This window comes from Podarcis bocagei (genome assembly GCF_964188305.1).
Source record: "Podarcis bocagei genome assembly, chromosome: 4".
Taxonomy (NCBI): domain Eukaryota; kingdom Metazoa; phylum Chordata; class Lepidosauria; order Squamata; family Lacertidae; genus Podarcis; species Podarcis bocagei.
Window position 1 is genome coordinate 37,038,663 of NC_138128.1, and position 19,452 is coordinate 37,058,114.

At 45.1% G+C, this 19,452-nt stretch overlaps 2 protein-coding genes across 4 annotated transcripts in view; one reads left to right on the forward strand and one right to left on the reverse strand.

The window, feature by feature from the left end:
- LOC308586287 (uncharacterized protein) overlaps positions 1–15,003 on the reverse strand; it is a 181,184-nt gene extending 166,181 nt beyond the window's left edge. For all 3 annotated transcript variants that reach the window (XR_014007768.1, XR_014007769.1, XM_081192786.1), the window contains exon 1: positions 14,567–15,003. Coding sequence is in view for 1 of the 3 variants with exons in the window: in XM_081192786.1 (XP_081048912.1) it covers positions 14,567–14,869 (303 nt within the window). In the remaining 2 variants the exon portion in view is untranslated. The remainder of the gene's footprint in view (positions 1–14,566) is intronic.
- A 187-nt stretch (positions 15,004–15,190) lies between these two features.
- The window catches only part of GPC1 (glypican 1), a 200,885-nt gene continuing 196,623 nt past the window's right edge, over positions 15,191–19,452 (forward strand). Inside the window, exon 1 of the mRNA XM_081192659.1 lies at positions 15,191–16,168. Coding sequence (XP_081048785.1) covers positions 16,003–16,168 — 166 coding nt within the window. The 5' untranslated portion in view covers positions 15,191–16,002. The remainder of the gene's footprint in view (positions 16,169–19,452) is intronic.

A 19,452-nucleotide genomic window follows, 5' to 3' on the forward strand; every position in this document is an offset into this window, starting at 1 on the left:
GTAATGGCATCTCAGCACAAGATCTGAATCAAGAAGCAGAGTACCAGTTTTTGTAGCTTATGCAACCCATCCCAGGAGGAGAAAGCCATGCATTTATTATGGCATTCCTTGAAGAGATTTTTCCGTTTTTCAAATGAATGGTCTTGAACAGTTCATTTCACAAAACATTAGCAAAGAGAGATTTTGGAGAAATTCCATTGCTCTGCTTTAAAAATTGCAGCATGGGCTCCAGGGTTCAGAAACTTATTTTTCATTTTGGAAGGAAATTAGAGAGTTGCAAGCCATGGGAACCAGCAGGTCGGTGGAGGAAACACTTTTAGCACATAAATTCTAACACAATGTTGGTAAATTATTATTTATGTATGAATTGACTTTTACACGTATCTCAAGGTGATATACATACACACCATGAAAGCAGCTAAAATAACCATTAACTGTAAATAACAATTAGCATTATCCTTATTGGCTGAAATGCATATAGTTGGCATCATTCAGGTTTTAGTTACAAAATGAATGACATCATTAGGAGTTGGACGCAAATATATTTGCCTATTGGTTAAAATGATTCGATTTTTATAAAAGGTAGAATAGGATTGATTTCTTACCTTTTACAATAGCTTCAATTAGAACACTGGCTGCATTTGGCTGTAACACTAAACCATGGTTTAGTGCAGCCTTCCTCAACCTGGTGCCCATCATTCCTGATCACTGGCCATTGCTAGTAATAATAATAAATAAAAAGAAAAATGTGCACCCTACCCCTGAGACCATTCCATTGTAACTTTCCAACCTCCCAAAATTTCAACACCTCTTGCGATGGTTTGACCCCTTTCCGTTTTAACAGTACAAATTCTACAAATAGCCTCCATATCTCCTCAAAATCATTTCTCCTGCATATTCCCTGTCTTACCTTAATAGCACATTAATTTACCATTAATAGCTATATCCCACACCTCTTTATACCATTCTTCCATTTAATATTCACCTTGCCCCTTCCACTTCCTAGCTATAATAACTCGTGCAGCCATCAATAAATTTGTGAGCATTTCCTTCATAGCCTGCAAACCTTCCATCCCATCATAAATGGATAATAATGCTACCTCTGGACTTTTGGTCAGCTTTAACCCAGTGATTCCTGTTATCTCCTTAAACACCCTTTGCAAAAAAAATAAAAATAAATTGTACATATTTACACCTCCACCACATGTGAACGTAAGTCCCAATTTCCTGGCGTCCCCTCCAACATAACACCGAGTATTCCTTGTTTGTTCAAATCAAATCTTCAAATATCTTAAGGTCTGTCACATGGAAGATGGTGCAAGCTTGTTTTCTCCTTGCTCTGGAGGGTAGAACCAGAACTAAAACAGGCCAGTGTTTCCTTAAGAACTACCCTCTGAGCCTAATTTATACCCATGGGAAGATATCCATAGAGAAACTGTGGAAAACCCTCAGTCATTTCAACCCTGCTGTTAATTATGAAACAGTCCACATAAGTTCAATTTCTTGGATACTATAGTGCAAGTATGTGAACCAATGCAAAAAGCCACCTTTGGAACTGACCTCATCATTAGGCAAATTGAGACTGCTTGCTCAAGTGGTACATAATGGGAGCAGCCAAAGTAGCCTTGCCCCTTGCTTCCCAATCCCATGCCTCTTCATTCGCTCTCACACAATGGCCAGATGCAGCAGCAGCAGGCAGCTTCTTTGTCAGTGGGATTCTGATTTCTGCACATTGGAGCATGTCAGAGACCACTGAGATTGTGTTGGGTAGCCCCACTCCCACACCCCTCTCCTCAGCATCCATAAACTGGCAAAAGATGGGAATAAGATTTCTACGCTTGCAGATCCTTCCAGGCCAGGCATAGGCAAACTCGGCCCTCCAGATGTTTTGGGACTATAACTCCCATCATCCCTGACCACTGGTCCTATTAGCTAGGGATGATGGGAGTTGTAGTCCCAAAACATCTGGAGGGCTGAGTTTGCCTGTGCCTGTTCCAGGCAATTGACAACTCTGCAAGATGAGGGTTCCCAATTGTATGGGATGGTCTACAGGTAACTCCCAACTTGTCAGGGAATGGTCTGAAGATGAGGACTGGGGAATGCATTCTATGGCAGACCAGCTTCTCTCCGATGGAGAGCTGGAGGGGGAAGAGTCGCCCCCCCTTGTCCACAGAATCCACAGCTTAGGGAGGAATTACCCAGTTACAAGATCATGACAAGAGAACCAGAAGGGAGGGGGCAGCTTGTTGACACATCACTTGAGAGTTTGGGGGGGGGCCCTCACCATGGACTCAGAGGTCCGAACATATCAGAGAGCAAAGGAGTCAGAGGGAGGGAGGGACTTCATGTTGGCACCTAAAATTCTGCGGAAGTGAGAAGGATGGTTTAGAGTAGCCAACTGCCCTCTTTGCAGAGAGCTGTGTATTTCTGCTTGTAACCTGATGCTGTAATAAAAAGACTGTAAATATATCAACTGCTCATTATTTCTTATCCGTGAAGTTACCAAAGGGAGAGGAGGACTCTCCACACCTGACACACATTCAGCTTTACACACTTGGTATAGTTTGTTTCATTTTTAATTTAAAGGGGGCAGAAAGCGGGTCAGCATCTGGGGGGAAAGGCTTTGGCAATCCCACCTGCCATTGAACTCAATGTGTTTGACTATACACTGTTTTGGCTTTACACGTGATCCCTGGAAAGTAACCCCAGCATAAGCTGAGAGTTGCATGTACTTGCAGAGGTTGAGAGCAGGGGAGGTTCGCGCGCGCACACACACACACACACACCCCACCACCTCATTTGCTCTGCATGGAGCTGAACACGAGAAGGAATTAATTACAAAACTTTAAGAGACAGGGAACAATCACTGCAACAGGCTCGTTATAATTATTGTATTCCCTGGAAGCCTGCCCTGAATGACAGAGATGGTTTATGAAATGCTACAAATCATCATTGTTCCAACTCCACACGGACTTAATGCAGGTTTAACAACAACAAAATTGGAGCAAAACGAAGTTGAGAGAAGAGGAAAAACAAAGGATGAAGCTGAACTCAACAGCTACAAGCAGTCTAATATTTCGTAATTTAATTTCACACTCGATAGGAAGTTCAGGAATTGTAGATACGGAAGAGATTGCGCTTTGAAAAAGATGGTGGCCGGCAGCATCAAGATCTGAAGTTAAAGGAGAAAAACTGTGTTTTATATAGTTTTTCTCGGCTCATTCAGCCAATGACCCATGAAAGTAAACTCTGGATACATCCCTACCTGCACCCATTCGCCTTGTATCACAATGTTGGGCCTTCTGTGCCGTTTTCATTTCTGCCCAGCGGTACACAAGGGGGAGAGTTCAAATTAAATATCTCACCTTTCAGAAAGTTGGCCCTTTTTCTAAGGGTTTTCCAAACCCCCCTCCCGGAGCTTGTATCTCTTTCATGGTCTCGTGATCTCATAAGTTCTGTGGCTGCCCTGTGACCTTCCGACCTTCAACTACACGATTCCTTTCTAAATTGCTCCGTGTTGAGACATCAATGGGGGAATATCAACTTTATTATAAAAGACAGCATTCTCTCCCAAAATGTCAGTCGGCGTGAGTCACTGCACCTGACTGGCAAGCTTTTATAAAACAGGAATAAGGATTTTGAAAAGTACTGTGTCTTATTTTACCCATAGTCAAGTTTCTATGTAAAACACACACACAAAAACAATATTATATATATATATAATATTCTGGAATCCTCTGCAGCAGCGACTGTCATGTTAAACTCTACTTAGCCACGAGGGAGAAACTCTAGCCTTGAGCAAAAATTACAAGCAATTTAACATTAATGCCATGCTTGAAAGCTACCTTGTAAAGCTGAAGGTAACAATTTGAGATGTGCTAGTAAATTCGACCTACTCTTTTTCCTGGCTTCCCTGTGTTTCTCTCTGTTTTCATAATGCCTGTTCTTGGCAGAAGGGGAATTGGATGTCGACACTTGTTTTAATCTCAAGACTCGGAGGCACGTATCTTTCCGTCTATTGCAAAATCCACCCTTATAAAACATGTATGGTCCTGCTGGAGACATGTTTTGGGAAGGGAGAGGGGGAACAAGAATAGGGAGGGATAATTGTATGACACCTGTTAAGAGTCTGATAGTTGACCATTATGAACATTTGCATCAGAAAGCAGTTATTGCTCTGTGGGGGGGAAATGGTCTATGGGCACCAGCAAAATGGAAAGTGAATTCAGGATCAGTAATAAGAGTTAGACAAGGGTTGCCCACTCTGTCTTGCCACAGTTCGGCTTTTCATGCATCTACCTCTTCTTATGCCCAGGCCAAATCCCATCATGCCATCTTTCTAGATCCAAACCAAAAAGCAACCTAGAAAACCCTAGACCCCTCCCTTATGGCAGGACATCTCTAAAGTGCAAGTTATGGGTGAAAAAAGTTTCATTGATCTTCTTCTAAATATGAGACGGTAATTAGAGACAACTTGATGACCACACATTATGGGACAGTGCTTATTAGAGAAGCTCCATGTGTCTTCTCGAAAATGTCAGGGGAAATATGCTAAGCAGATGTCAGATAGCATTAGTATTGACTACTAGGCAATGTTACTAATAAGGCAGTACCGTTTGCAACAGGGGTAGTATGACAGACCAAATATGAATGTACCCATTTCAGACTGCATATTTGCACCAGCTAAAGAAAAAACAAGGCGTGGAAAAGCTGTTGTGAAAAATTCTCTAACCCTTTTCTCTGTATTTTGCAAGACTGCAACTTTATGGACTCAGCTACATTAGTCAAAAAACAGTGCTTTGAATGTGTTGTACACATGTATCACCAGGTGGTGCTGTACAGCACAAAACTTTTCTATGCGATTTTACATAGTGTTCTTTTCTTTTGTTATAAAGATTAAATATATGACTTATTTATAGCATTTCCCCTTGTAATTATTATTATTATTAATTTATACCCCGCCCATCTGGCTGGGTTTCCCCAGCTACTCTGAGTAGCTCCCAACAGAATATTAAACAGAATAAAACATCAAACATTAAAAACTACCCTAAACAGGGCTGTATGTAGATCCACCCTTTATTAAAGTTTTTGTGCCTCTTCTCTCACAAATAGAGTGGGGCAAATAAATCTAAATCCCTATTGCCTGGACGTGTAGCATTATACCAACCACACCCGTACAACGTGAATTCTATATGCCACTATGACTGTATATGGCATACCACACAGTGCAGCCTGGCTTAGTACATTATAAGCCCCCTTATTTTGACAGCTCAAGTCAAACAGCACAGCCACAGATTTATTGAGGACCTTGCAGGCTGCAATAGAAGACCAGGTGGACTATAATACAGTGCCTTTGAAAAGAAAAGCTATGCCAGAGCTTTCCAAACTTTTTATGTTGGTGACACATTTTTTAGACATGCACCATTTCGCGACACAGTAATTCAGTTTTACTAGCAAACCGGAGGTTAAACTAACCCCTCTCCAGCCTTGGGAGGAGCGAAGGGAGTGTTGGTGCAACACACCTACACACTGCAGCCGACACACTAATGTGTCGCGACACATAGTTTTGGAAGCTCTGGGCTATGCCCTTGTCCACCTTGTCCACCATGGCTTTCAGCCAACAGTAGAACTATTCAGCATCTATTCATATGCTGCTTTCCCTTTGAAAAGCCAGTTGTGCTAGTGCTTTAGCCTGTACCATTGTGCACTGCCATAATTTGAAGCATTAATATAATTTGCATTATTATATCTAATAACTTACATGAAATGCTGACAATCTTGTTTATGTTTCTGCCAGGCAACTGCCAAAGGGGAGCTGTATACACAATAAAGTGCTGTTTGTTCTTCCCTTTTAAAAAAAATAATACCTGAGAAGGTAGATAATTGTGCAGGTTTGCTGTGTTCAGCGCTGGTTTATTGGCACTTGTTGCTGACATCTCTTGTCAGTAAAGGTAATTTCGCCAGTGTCAACAAAGTTTAATAAGTGTGAAAGTCCATTAGGATGAATCAAAGCCACTTAGAACATCTACTAACAATAATCAAAGCACTTGCTGGAAGCGTGTTTCATCATATGTAACAGTAAACATTTGACGAGAACCTAGGATAATTGCATTAGTTACTTTGTTGTGGACTGAAGTGTCATAAGCTGGGAGGAAGCCATGGAGTCTCACTTCCCTAGGCTGCTTAAATCTCATTGGCTTTAATGGAATTTAAGCAGCTAAACTACAAACAGGATTGCAACATTACTCTCTAGTGTTCGCCTTATCGTGTAATGCGGAGATTATGATGTGGCACAGCCCGATACATGTTTACTCTAAAGTAGGTTGTGCTATATTCAGTGAGGCTAGGGAGAGTGTTTAGGATTGCAAGCTAAATCACGTCAGGAGATGCTGGGGGTTATGACAATAATGAAATGGCAGAGTATAGGAATGAAGGTCGATGTCTGAGTTTGTGTCAGGTGTCAGCAGGGTCTTGAGCTGCAGTTGACAGCAGTCACAATCCAGCATCTGACCCTTTGCTGAACTGTCATGTGATTTTCACTGGAAACCTGGCAGACTGAATGCTGTACTTTGAAGGCTGCAGTGCCAACCTGTCAGAGCATTCATTTAACTGACTCCAATGTTTGGGGGCAGCCCCTCTTTACCAGGTCCTTAAAGCATCAGCCCCAGAGCTTGCTCCCAAGTGCATGCATACAAAAGAATGTTTGCAATTGTTCTCTCTCTCTAACAACTGGGGTTGGGACCACGAGGCAGAAGGAGGGATTCTTACCCTTTCCCCTATGCCATGTTCCAACTGAAAATTGCCACATTACTTGTTTCGACCTGAAGCTGCTATTTGCATGGAACAGCAGCTTCAGGGGCAATTGTTTGACATGGGCTTAAGCGTTAACCTTCCCCTTGTACTGCTGTTCCAGCCTATACTGAGGTGCCTGGCATCTGATTTTGCTAAAAAGAGAGAGACAGAGACAAGTTCAGTTGTAAAATCACATTTTAAAAGAGCATGGGTAGCATAATGTGCAGTTTGACTCACAGGTTGTACACACTATACATCGAGAGTGCATTTGAAGCCATTGCTTCCCTGGGAACTATACCCTCTCTCACACAGAGCTACAATTCCCAGCACCCTGGAAAAACTATATTTCCCAAGATTCTTTGGGGAAAGCCATGGTGTAAAGGCAAATTGTACACAGATAGCTCAATCAGTAAATCAATAATCTCATCCAACTCTGATTCATCTCTGGTGTGAATATGCTGTCTATGCTAGTCAGATCCAGTCCAAGATGTTTTGCTGTCTGAGGTAGAACAGCAAACACACACCCTGCCAAGATGTATCATACTCAAGTCTGGACAAATTATTTCTGACACCCGAAGCAGAAAATTGCACCAGTACCGCCCCCTGGGAGTAAAAATACAACAATAATAAATTAAATAAACAATTTGCTGCCCTTGCATGACACCCAAAAACCACCGCCTCAGGCACCTGCCTTGTTCAATCTAACTAGCCAATGGGAGACTGGCCCCAGTTCCCCTTTGTTGCTTGCTGCCTCGGAAGCTGTCCTGTGTCTGGTTTTGACTACACACCCACCTCTGGCTTCTCTGATCTTTGTCTGCTGCTCTGGAACTTAACCCCAACTATTTTAGACCATGCATCAGGTTCTGGGCACCTGAGTCAGATCTCCTTGGCCCTGGAAGCCAACTACATGGAGCCTGCTGAGGCCTGGCACTCAATTTTGGGGAGAGTATAGTCTCTGTATGAATAGGGGGTGGAAGAAGGATGATAGATGCTCCATCCCTTGTCCTCAGAAAGTTTTGAGGATTCCCATTATAAAACCATATCCCTTGCTATGACTTGCGCTTTAAGGTAGTGATGTGTCCTACTAAACAAAGGGCTCCTCATTTGAAGGGCTATATGGCCCAAGCCCAGTTTAAAGAGAAAGACCCCTAAGAAGGGAATGCAGGAGCCTTGAAGTTGCCTATCAGCAGTTAGCACATGGGCAGCAAGCTGAACATATATATTAGTCTCAGTCTGCCCACCTGTGTCAAGGCTTATATTTATTTAAAACATACTAATTATTTCTAAATTTACTCTGAGTGGAACGTAGGTGGAATCTATACACCTATTTTAAAAAGCTGTGAAAATGCTTTTTAAAAAAACGTTTTGGGGGAAAAAAATTGATTGAATTTGCCATAGCTCACTGTCGCTATCTAGTGTCAGATTTGTATATTGCACTTTATAACGCACTTAAAATGTTTTATTTGCAGCTGTATAGCTGAGCCCTTAGTTTAGCGCCACACATTATGATTACATGTGACTCAAGCCAAACTATGGCTTTGCTATTCCTGCATGTGATTCAGATTTGTGCTCGTTCAATAATTCCGTCTCAAATCCTTATTTGATCTAATCATCTTGTGAACTGCCCTGAGATCTTGTGATGAAGGGCTGTATATAAATCACATAATTTTTTCATCCATATAAATGATGTTTCCTCTCTCTTGGTGGCGTGCTTCCTCTTTTTGAAGGTGTTTCGTTAGCCATCCACCTCTAACTAGGCTATCAAAACCAACACTTTGAAAGCAAAGGTTGAAAACCAGTGGAAAGAAAATGGGATATATTGTTTGATAAGCAAAAACCCACTTAGATTTTTACAAGTGTTTGGGAATTCCAAACCACGCCCCCCTAATCACACCGAGACTGTTGAAATTCGTCTCCGATCATGAATACATGACTTGAAAGATTCATTGAAAACAGCAGGCTTTGCTTTTAACTCGGGGTTTTAAAACTGTTGTGTAATGTACCTACATTTTTTGTAAGCATTTACCACTGTGACTGGCTCTTATACCTTGTAAATTAGGTACTGCTTTGAAAATGTAAAAACACTCCTATGCAGTTAATCATGGCTGTCTTTTCCAGATCTCTCAAGTTTGGTTTCAGAGAAATTGTTCCGTTAAAGATTTGATAGGAGCATTGTATATATAAATTTCCATGGTTGTCCCTTACAACAGTTTATCCAATAAACAAGAGAATCTGAAGGCTGTTTTTGTTGCTTTGATTATAATTACCATGGTACCATTTGGACAGACTGAAAGTTGCACCCAAGGCTATTGGAACAGACAAACCAAAAAAGCTATCTCCAGTACCTTCCCACAGTTTTGTTTAACCCGTCAGATATATTGGGGCAAAATCCCATTTTATCCTGATAGCCCTGAATGTCCCTTGGAGGAAAGTGGGATAAAAATATCACAATTAAGTCAATTAGATTCAAAATACAAAGGTACCCAAATCACATAGTGAATCAAAAGAATCGCATGGTATATGCACCAAGTGCTGTAGCCCATATATATGAAAAGTTGGCACCATTAGAGAGTCAGTGTTATTGCAAACAATTGCACTGCCCTTTGCATCAATGTGGTGCAACATGGTGGTGTTGAACCTGGTTTGGATGCAACACCAAATGCAATACATTGACTTTACACGAATGAATCTTGGCTACAGCTTGAAGTTAGCAAAGAGAGAGCCAGGCTGGGACAACCGGAAAGCCAAACCTTGCGTTATCTCAGGATATCTGCAGGAGTAGCAAAGCATCTGTGCCACAGCTGTGTATCACGCTGAGATAAGGGCCCACATAGACACACCTTACTGGTAAACCATCATTTGGAATATTGTGACATGCGAACCAAGCTATAGGTTGCACTAAACCACAGCATGTCTGTCAGGGCTGCCTCAGGTCTCAGCTCACAAAAGACCAACGCCAAGTTCTTCTTATATACAAGGATGTTTATTGCAGTTCATAGATGGTTCCATCACCGAGGCGTGCAGCCCCCACGTCTGTTAGCCTTAGACCGTTGAAGTCCCCTCTGAATCAGTCCCTCCCCTGCACCAGTTTAAGAGGCTTACGCTGCTCCACCTCTTTCTCTCCTTCCTTTTCCGCAGGGTCTTTCTGCCCGCTGGGGTTCCGCTCCTCCTGGATTCCCCTGACGCTGAATCCCCAGACTGCTCTTCCCCCCTCCTGCGGGCTTTGGGACCTGGCTCCTCCTCCGGGCTCCCTGTACTTCCGCGCGCCTCCACATTTGAACTTGGCGCGCACGCCCAACCTCTAACTTTCCTTTTGACAGTTATACTACTCCCTTCACTGCCCTCCTCCCCTTCCGGGATGATGGCTTGCTCTGACCACTCCTCTTTCTCTGCTGCCGGAGCTGTTTCCCCTGGCACACTGGAACCTCCCCCCCTTCGCTGCACTCTGGAGGGGAAACTGGCCCTGATTCCCAGCTGCCGCTTTGGGGTCCCCTGCTGGCCCCCCGCTCCTGACACTCTCCCCCTGGGGCTCCCTTTGCCCTGACCACGGGCGCCCCCTTCTGGGAATCCTCTGATTTGCTGGAGAGACTCATAGAATCCCCTGTGTCATTGTCATCCTCTTCCTCGCTGTCCTGGGATTCCTCTCCATCGCTCTCCATTTCCTGCCTTCCCTGTGCCTCCGTCCCTGTACCCCTGACAATGTCCTTTTCAGATGTAACAATAAACCATGGTTGGTGTTAAACAGGAAGCTGATATTTCCAATTTCCTTCTCACAGTCACATCAAAAGTGGAGAGGGGCAGAGTACAGTAATGTGCACTCACAGGGCATGAGCAGGTTCACTAATAATAATAATAATTTATTATTTCTACCCTGCCCATCTGGCTGGGCTTCCCCAGCCACTCTGGGCAGCTTCCCAAAAAATACTAAAATACTGTAATACATCGAACATTAAAAGCTTCCCTAAACAGGGCTGCCTTCAGATGTCTTCTAAGGTAATGCTAAACAGTGGTAATGCTAACTTAGGTAATGCTAAACAGTGTTTTTTGGCATGACATCTGAACTGGACAATTGAGGGTTGTTGCCATCCGCATGCTGTGTTTGATAGCAACGAGACGGCGTTTTATGGGACAGGGAGTGGAAATGTGAAACAAACACTAGTTTATTTTACATTCTTCCATATGAACCAAGGGTAAGAAGCTTCTGGCCCTCCAGATGTTGCTGAAGTGTGGCTACTATCCCTGACCATTAGCTGACAGGAGCTGGACTCCAACATCTGGAGGACTGCAGAGTCCTCACCCAATAGAAACCATACTTCTTTTGTTTATTCCAAGCAGCTAATTATGATTTAAGAGAGGATCAGCAGAGCTTTTAGAAAGCATGTCCACCTCCTAATAATCAAGGTAGCTTCCATCATAACTACACAACCCAGTTAGGAATGACCCTATGATTTCAGCAGTACCAATGCATATGACTACAGGATTACAGCCTTATACTCAATCCTAAATGCCTTTGCTTGGAAGGACTTGCTTCTGAGTAACCAAGTACAGAAGGCTCTGTTCAGTCATTCGAACAATGCAATCACCCCGAAGTCCTCCCTGCCCCCCACCTAGACTTGGTATTAATGTTGTAGTTTCCCTTTGTGCATGTCTTTGTATGCTTACTTTTTCTGCCCAGGCCTGCGGAGTTCCCCTTGCTTTTTAGACACCACAGATTGTTCTTTCTGTGATGCCTACTCCTACCTTGTGCCAAGTGCTATGGCCCCTGTTTATCACCCCATCACATTGTAATGCCTGAATCAGCTGTTCAGGAGACAGCGTTTTCCCTTAGTGACTGACTGAGCAGTGCTCTTTGTGGCCGGATGGATTTTCTGTCTCTCGCTCTGTGTCACTGGCTTTCTCTTTGTTGCTCTCTCTCTTTATACACCTCCTTCTTTCATGTGCTCTTTCCCCCCCTCCTTTTTTCTCCTCTAGGTCTCTTAAGGGACAATTACCGTTTCACTTAAGTGACTGTAGGTTGCTGAAATCTAACATCTATGAGCCATTACGTTTATATTTTTTTCACCTTGATTATCCAGTCCTGTCCTTTTATTCAAAACGCTGTGTTCCGCCCCCCCCACCCCGAAAAGGCTCTCTTAAAAATGAGCATCCTAATCAGTGTGAAGGAGCAATATAATGCCTTGAAACACTTGTACAGTGGTACCTTGGGTTAAGTACTTAATTTGTTCCGGAGGTCCATTCTTAACCTGAAACTGTACTCAACCTGAAGCACCACTTTAGCTAATGGGGCCTCCTGCTGCTGCTGCGCCGCTGGAGCACGATTTCTGTTCTAATCCTGAAGCAAAGTTCTTAACCTGAAGCACTATTTCTGGGTTAGCGGAGTCTGTAACCTGAAGCGTATATAACCTGAAGTGTATGTAACCCGAGGTACCACTGTACAGACGCCGCTAATACAGAAATAGTACCTTGGGTTAAGAACTTTGCTTCAGGATGAGAACAGAAATTGCATGGCGGTGGCACGGCAGGAGGCCCCATTAGCTAAAGTGGTACCTCAGGTTAATAACCGTTTCAGGTTAAGAACAGACCTCCAGAACAAATTAAGTTCTTAACCCGAGGTACCACTGTAAACCCAAAAATAAACAAGGACAGCCACATGATATTGTGTCCTGCATGTGTGTTTGTCAACAGAATGCACTTATTTATAATTTGATTTATATAAATATTCATGTACCACCTACACTAAGTCTGAAGGTGGGGTGCATAGATATATAAGGAAAATTCAAACAATAAAATTGCAATACAGTTAAATAAAGTGCTGATAACCCAACAGGGCACATTGACCAAGCTCAAGCTTTCCCCCTGGATGTTTAATTCCTCTAAGTATATTTTAAAGAAGCACTAAAACGTCTTCAGTTTTGCTGCTTGTCAGAGCACAGAGGGAACCTGGTTCTGTAAAAAGGGAGCCAGTGCAGAGAAGTTGCTCCCTTTTGTGATTATTCACAGCGGAATGGGTCAATAACAGTCCCAAGGCACCCAAGCTGCAATGATGACAGCCCAAAACGAAACAAAAGGCAATTGTTGGCCTTTCGTACCAGAAACAGTAAGGTGCCCGCTTCCTTTCCTTCCAGGAATGATGGAGAACCTGCTAGATATGCCACTTTTCTGTAAAATCCGTGACTTGGCAGAGAGAGAAATGACTCTTTGGGGACCACTCCTTCTTTGGTCTCCCGTTTTGTAATTTACCTATATTTACCCTTTTCCTCTTGTAGGGCTGTGACTAGGTCTCCTCAACCTGGAGCAGCCAACAGCTTCTCTTCCCCTGAGTGTTATCCATTTTTGAGATGCTGCTCAGATTCTAAGGCTTGCTTTTCGAGCTTGAGCCCCTTGGCCTCAGAGCAGAGATGTTTTGAGCGGCCATTGACATTTTGAATCTGTGGGGATTAGTTGCACTAATTAGCTGTGCTTCTAGGCCTCAGTGAACTCATTGCCTCTAGCTGAGCAATCCTGGGCATATTTGCTTAGAAGTGATATTCAGTGGGACTGACTCCCAGGTGAGAGTGCGTAAGATTGCAGCCGTTTGTGCACAAGTGCAACGGCACATATATAATTCTATTCTCCTTCTACCATAACTAACCAACAATCCCCCTTGGTAAACTAGGAGTCCACTGCAGTTCCCCTGATATAAAGGTAAAGGTAAAGGGAGCCCTGACCATTAGGTCCAGTCGTGGCCAACTCTGGGGTTGTGGCGCACATCTTGCTCTATAGGCCGAGGGAGCCGGTGTTTGTCCGCAGACAGCTTCCGGGTCATGTGGCCAGCATGACTAAGCCGCTTCCGGCAAACCAGAGCAGCCCACGGAAACACCGTTTACCTTCCCGCCGGAGCTGTACCTATTTATCTACTTGCACTTGACGTGCTTTCTAACTGCTAGGTGGGCAGGAGCAGGGACCGAGCAATGGGAGCTCATTCCATCTTAGGGATTCGAACCGCCAACCTTCTGATCAGCAAGCCCTAGGCTCTGTGGTTTAAACCACAGTGCCACCCTCATCCCTTTCCCGATATAGTAAATGTCTCTTCTCTCTCCTATTTTGGCAGAAACCTCACAGAAGTCTAATTTGTGGCCAACTGCACTGGTTCGCTGCAGCCTGCTCCCACGGCACTGTGGCAAATTGTGCACCCTGCAGGGCACAGACTGTTCTTGTTCTGTACCTGGTGGTCTAACTTTTTAAACAATTGATACTGCAGCAAAGCACTGATATTGACACATTTGCTTATTTGGGGAACGAAGAACCTATTGGGAGACAACTCTAGATATGTCTGCCCTTGCTCTCTCTCCCTTGCCTTCCTATTGTTTTGGATCTACAGAGCCCTCTGACTCAGAACGAATATCCCTGTCTGGAAACCAGGACTATAAAAGTGCTGTGTCAATTCGAATACTGTTATGTTTTTTAGAGCAGCTCCTGATCGGAATCAACGCGTCGTAAGCCAGTCAATAACGATGCGGTGACGATGGAACAATAGCTGCTGCCCTCGAGCCTTTGGAGGCAGTCTATACAGCGGGAGCTTTTTGGAGTTCCGTTGCACGATCCCCAGATAGCGGGGGAGATCCAAGATCGATCTCCTCGAGAGATCGTAGCGGTGAGTCTATCAGGGCCGATAACAGGCAGCATTTCATCCTGTACTGTTAAAAGCGCCCCCCAGAAAACTCCGGCACTAATGCGGTTTCGTAAGGAGACCACTTACTGGAGTTGGAAGGTGGGGAAACGGCGCTTCACCTACCGGCCACGCAATGCATGGGCCCGAAACCCACCGCTTTACTCTTTCGCAGAAGCGCGCCGGCCACGTGAGCGAGTGACTGCCGACAAGCCTGACAATGGCTCTCTCGCCCTGTACCGCCCGATCCCCCCCCCGCCTCCTTCCCTCCCCCTCTCGATAGAGCCTTAATTCGCTTTGGCAAGACCCAACGCTTTCCGATGGGAAAGAGAAGCGGGGGGGAAGGAGCGTTCCAGAAAGCGCTTCTTTCTTTCTCCCGTCCCGCAATGAGAAAGTTGCAGCGTTGCTTCGGATCTTGCTGCTGCGCATAAACGCGCCGGTTGCTTCTTTTTTTGGGGGGGGGCCGGCGCCCGCGACTCAAACAATGAGCAGCCGCGATTTCTGAAAGGAGACATCCCACGGCTGAGTATGTTACTAAAGAGGGGGCGGAGCATAGGTTAGGGAGCGCATGAGGGGGGGGGACGCTACACCCTACTCTGATTGGCCGTCGGGAGGCGTGGATGCCACGTCCGGCGGGGAAGCCCTGCCTTGCTGTGTGGAGCCTCCTCTTTCTGGGTCTGGCTTTCTTTGCAGGTGGTGCCGCTGCTACTGCTGTTGCCGCTGCTGCCGCCGCCGCCTCCTTGCAGCCACCGCTCGCCGGCCGAATCGGACGCGCACCGAGCTGCGTGCCTCGCGCAGTTGTTCGCCGCTGCCTGGGAACAATCGGCAGCTCCTCCTCCACCTCCTTTTCTTTCCAGCCTCAAACTTTGCCCGTCGAGGCTTGCAGTCGTTTGCATTTCTCCTTGGCACCCCAGCAACTCCCTCTCCACCTCGGGTCAAGAGACGCAGCCTGTCGTTTAATAACCATGCAGTAGTTCTGAGGATTTTTTAAAATATATTCCGCACACACAAAAAAGGAGGGAAACCGGATCGGGTCTTCTATGCAAACCTGCCCCTTATACACTCATCCTCCTCCTCTCCGTCTGTGCCGTGAGAGCAGCAGCCGGCGCGCGGATTTAATTTCCTGGGATCTCCTTTTCGAGCGCTGCCCTCCAGCCACCGCTTTCCTGAAGTGAAAACTCCGGAGCCCCTCGGCCGCTTCTCCCCCCCTCGCGCCCCACCTTGGAAGCGACTTGACCCCGCGGCTTTTCTGGGCCACCTTGCGCCGCCGCCTGCACCGCTTGGTTTGGCTGGGGATTGCATTGTTCCTTGCCCGCCCCTGGGGGTTTCCCCCTTGTGCTTGTTGGAAGCGGAGCTGGGAAGGCAGGCAGAGGGAGGAGATGGCCAAGGGAAGGTGGGACTGAGCGACCGCGTCTCCCTCACCTCTCCGCACCCCGCCGGATCCCTTGTCTTGAGAAGAGAGAGGCGGCGGCGGCAGCAGCAGCAGCAGCAGCACAGCGAGGCCGCTTTGGGATCGCCCGCTGCACGTTCTTCTCCCTTCCTTTTCGGGCTACGAGGGCAGGATGCGTTTCTTCCCGTGGGGATTTTGGCTGCTGTGGGTCGCCGCCGCGTCGTCCTCGTCGGCTCGGAGCGACGGCGGCAACAAGCCGAGGAGCTGCGCCGAGCTCCGGCAACTCTATGGGGCCAAAGGATTCAGCCCGAGTGGGGTCCCCCAAGCGGAGATCTCGGGTGAGTAGATGCGTCATTTGACTAGTTCTCTGCCATCGCCGCCGTTATCGGCTTTTCTGCCCCAGGGTTCCTTCTTCAGTTCCTTTTGCCACATCTCCGAGGAATGTGGGTAGCCAGGATCCTCAGCTGGATGCATGACTCGGGCAGGCTTGGTAACTAATCCGATGGAGGACGGAGAGGCGCGGGAGTTAACTGAGCCCTGTAATCCATATCTGAGCCTTGAGACGCGCGAGGCTATCCCTAAAGGAGACAACTGCCGAACATGTGCAGAGTGCCACTGCTTTCCTATTGTATTTGTAGACGAACTCAGTGTTGGGGCTCCGGGGGCGAAGGTGGGACTTGAAGAAAGCTTTGAGCTCCAGGATTTTCCATTCTAAAACATGTGCACCGGGCGCAGGAAAGAGGTGCTGTGTACAGCAGATCCTGTATTGAGCTCCACACTGCTTTGTGTTCTGAAAGGTGGGGGTGGGGAGATCTTACTGATGCAATTTCTGTAATCCATCCATCTAACAAACCATTCTGATGTTGGTGTCTTAAGTAACTAGTTTGGGGGAAAGAGCTGCGGCTCTTTGCCTTTCTCCTCAACCCCCACCTCCCTCTATTCAGCACCTTCCCATTTTTCCATTTCCTTTTGTCAGCTGCAACTTAACCACCGCAGTATTTCCCGGAACTTTGTGTTGAGTTTGTGTTGAGATGGTTCTTGCAAAACCAGCATCTGCTGAGGATTCTGCTTTTGAAGGGAAGGTTGAGAATTTGTCTCTGTGAGTCATTTTCTTAAAACCAAGTAGCCGCCACCAAAACACATCATTCCCGGTGTCACTGCTGCCTCAAAATGAGTTTCATTTGTGGTGTAGAGGGCTCTCTTGTCTCCTGCTTCCAACCCTCTGCTGCTAAGGGCGATGTGATTTGGGGGGGGGGGTCATTTGCTGTGCTTGTAAATAAATAAATCTGCCCTTAGCATAAGGCTGTAATGCAGTCTAGAGGATTTGAGCCAGAAGTGTGGTGTGGGTAATGAAAAACTCTTGTGATTGGTTTCAAAGTTAGAGAATGCCACAAGGTGATAAGAGAAGAGATGGTGTGCTCCATCTTACTGAGAAGAGGCTTAAAGACCAGCTGGCAATTTTTAAAAAAGAAAATGACACATGAATGCCCAGCTGTTCAAGGAAGTTAGCGGAAGATGCAGATTGCGGTAACTCCTGAAAGTTCGTTCCAGAATTCAGTTTGATTATTTCCTTACTTCCTCTGTATGTATTGGAGGCTTTCCTTTTAAAAAAATGAATACATTTAAAGGTATTTTCTTATTACCTGTATCGAAACATGCAAAATATGCAAAAATACAAAAGGTCTGGGGGAAACAGTTCATTTTAGCTGACTTGTGTGAACTTTCTCATTGCAACACAGCAGTAAGGTAATCTTAGGGTAGGCATCAAAGCCAAACCACAGCGTTATTCCATTAAAATTATGCTCTACAGTCAATTTCTGACAGTGGGTTGTATCTGCTACTAGGGATGCTCAAAGTAGACCCTTATAAATTGAAGCACAAAAGTAGCTTTGGCCCATTAATTTCAGTGGGTCTACTCTGAGTACAATTTGGTTAGATGGAACCTGTTGTTTGCTCAGATGTAAATCCCACTGGTTTAAATTGAACTTGCTTCCAGATAAGTTTGGTTAGGGTTGCTGTTCAGTAGTATGCCAGGCAAACCTAATAGTTTTACATTAATGTTGAGGAAGCAGTTACATCAGGTGGTATTTTAAGTTTTGCTCAGAGTAGACCTATAGAAATGAGTGGACCTTAGTTAGTCATGCCCATTAATTTCAATGTATCTGAGTACGAATGATGGTAGATACATACAGCTCATAGTTTCCTTCATTGAAATATGGTGAGCTTTCAAAGAATGCCCCCTACAGAATGGTTTCAGTTGTCTTGTTAGTTCACAGTTATTCACAGTTCCTCCTGGCTCATTTTCATCTTCAGGGATGAAATATTTTTTACTTTGATAGTCAAGCATGATGTTCATAAGACTTGGACAAATGCTGCTTTTTAACTGTCTGCAGGGTGAGATTAGTTGGTCCCTAAGGCTGTAATCCTGTGCATATAGTGTTTGGGAGTAAGTTCTCTGGAAGTCATTGAGACTTGCTTCCAATTAAACATGCATAGGATTGGCCTGTGTATTTGCAGCTGCTCACATAGAGTAAGCAGATAGCTGAAGCGGGATTTCCCCTTTTTTTGGCCATTTGAACCGGGGTGGGGAACCTATGGTCCTCCAGATGTTGCTGGACTTCCTTCAGCCAGCAGGAATGATAGAATAGGAATCCAGCAACATCTGGCCACTGCTTCCTTATCCCCGATTTAAACAGAGGGCTTAGTTCAGACTGCAACAAAACCAGAAGGAAGTTTTATTCCTATAAATTACACCAAATGCAGACTGGAACTTTTTCTAGGTGTAGCTCAGCAGCATTAGGAGAAAACTGAAGAAGTCAGGTCTATATGGGTGTAGTGGAATAACAGCACCATAGCATTTGGTGCAAGTTTACCTATTCAGGATCCCATTCCTTGTACGTATTTAATGCAACTGTTTAGGTACCTTGTTACTATGTTTCGTGTCCAATTGCTCGGCAGTCAAGTGGTTGGATTTAAATTGAGGTAGTTTAGACCACAGTTCTTTTAGAAATCTGTATACATGCCCTAAACACACATGCACTCCAACTGCTTTAAAGCATATTGGTTTGTAATTTAATAGACTGCCTTTATACAAACTAGGAGCATAATCCAAGCCCTTTGATCATGTGTCTACATGTCCTTTGCGCTGCTGAATGTGATTTGTGAGCCCCTTCCTCCTCAGTCTGATTAAACAAAGCTATTACTCTCCTGCCCCCCAAAAGGGAAATTATCCTTTGCCTATTTATGAATCTCAGCGAACCCATTTTACACATCCATTGACATCAGGAATAGCATGTGGACCAATCCCACTCCCAATCTCCTGAGGACCCCCTATCTCCAACATCTCCTCCATCTCCAACATCAGCTTATCTAATAGGGAGAGTGAAGGAACTGGATTATTAGAATCTCAGCCAGAGAAGAAATTGGGCCATAATGCGTGCCCTCAAATTGAAAGAAGTTCATACACAATCCAAATTGGGAAATGACAAACTTCAGCAGCGTATACGTACCGGTATATTACAGTGTGAGTGAGATTTCTGTCTTTTCCATCTCTGTACAAATGAAAGGATATGAATCAGGAGTCTTAAATTCTGTTTGGCTTTGGTAGCTATCCAGAATTTGG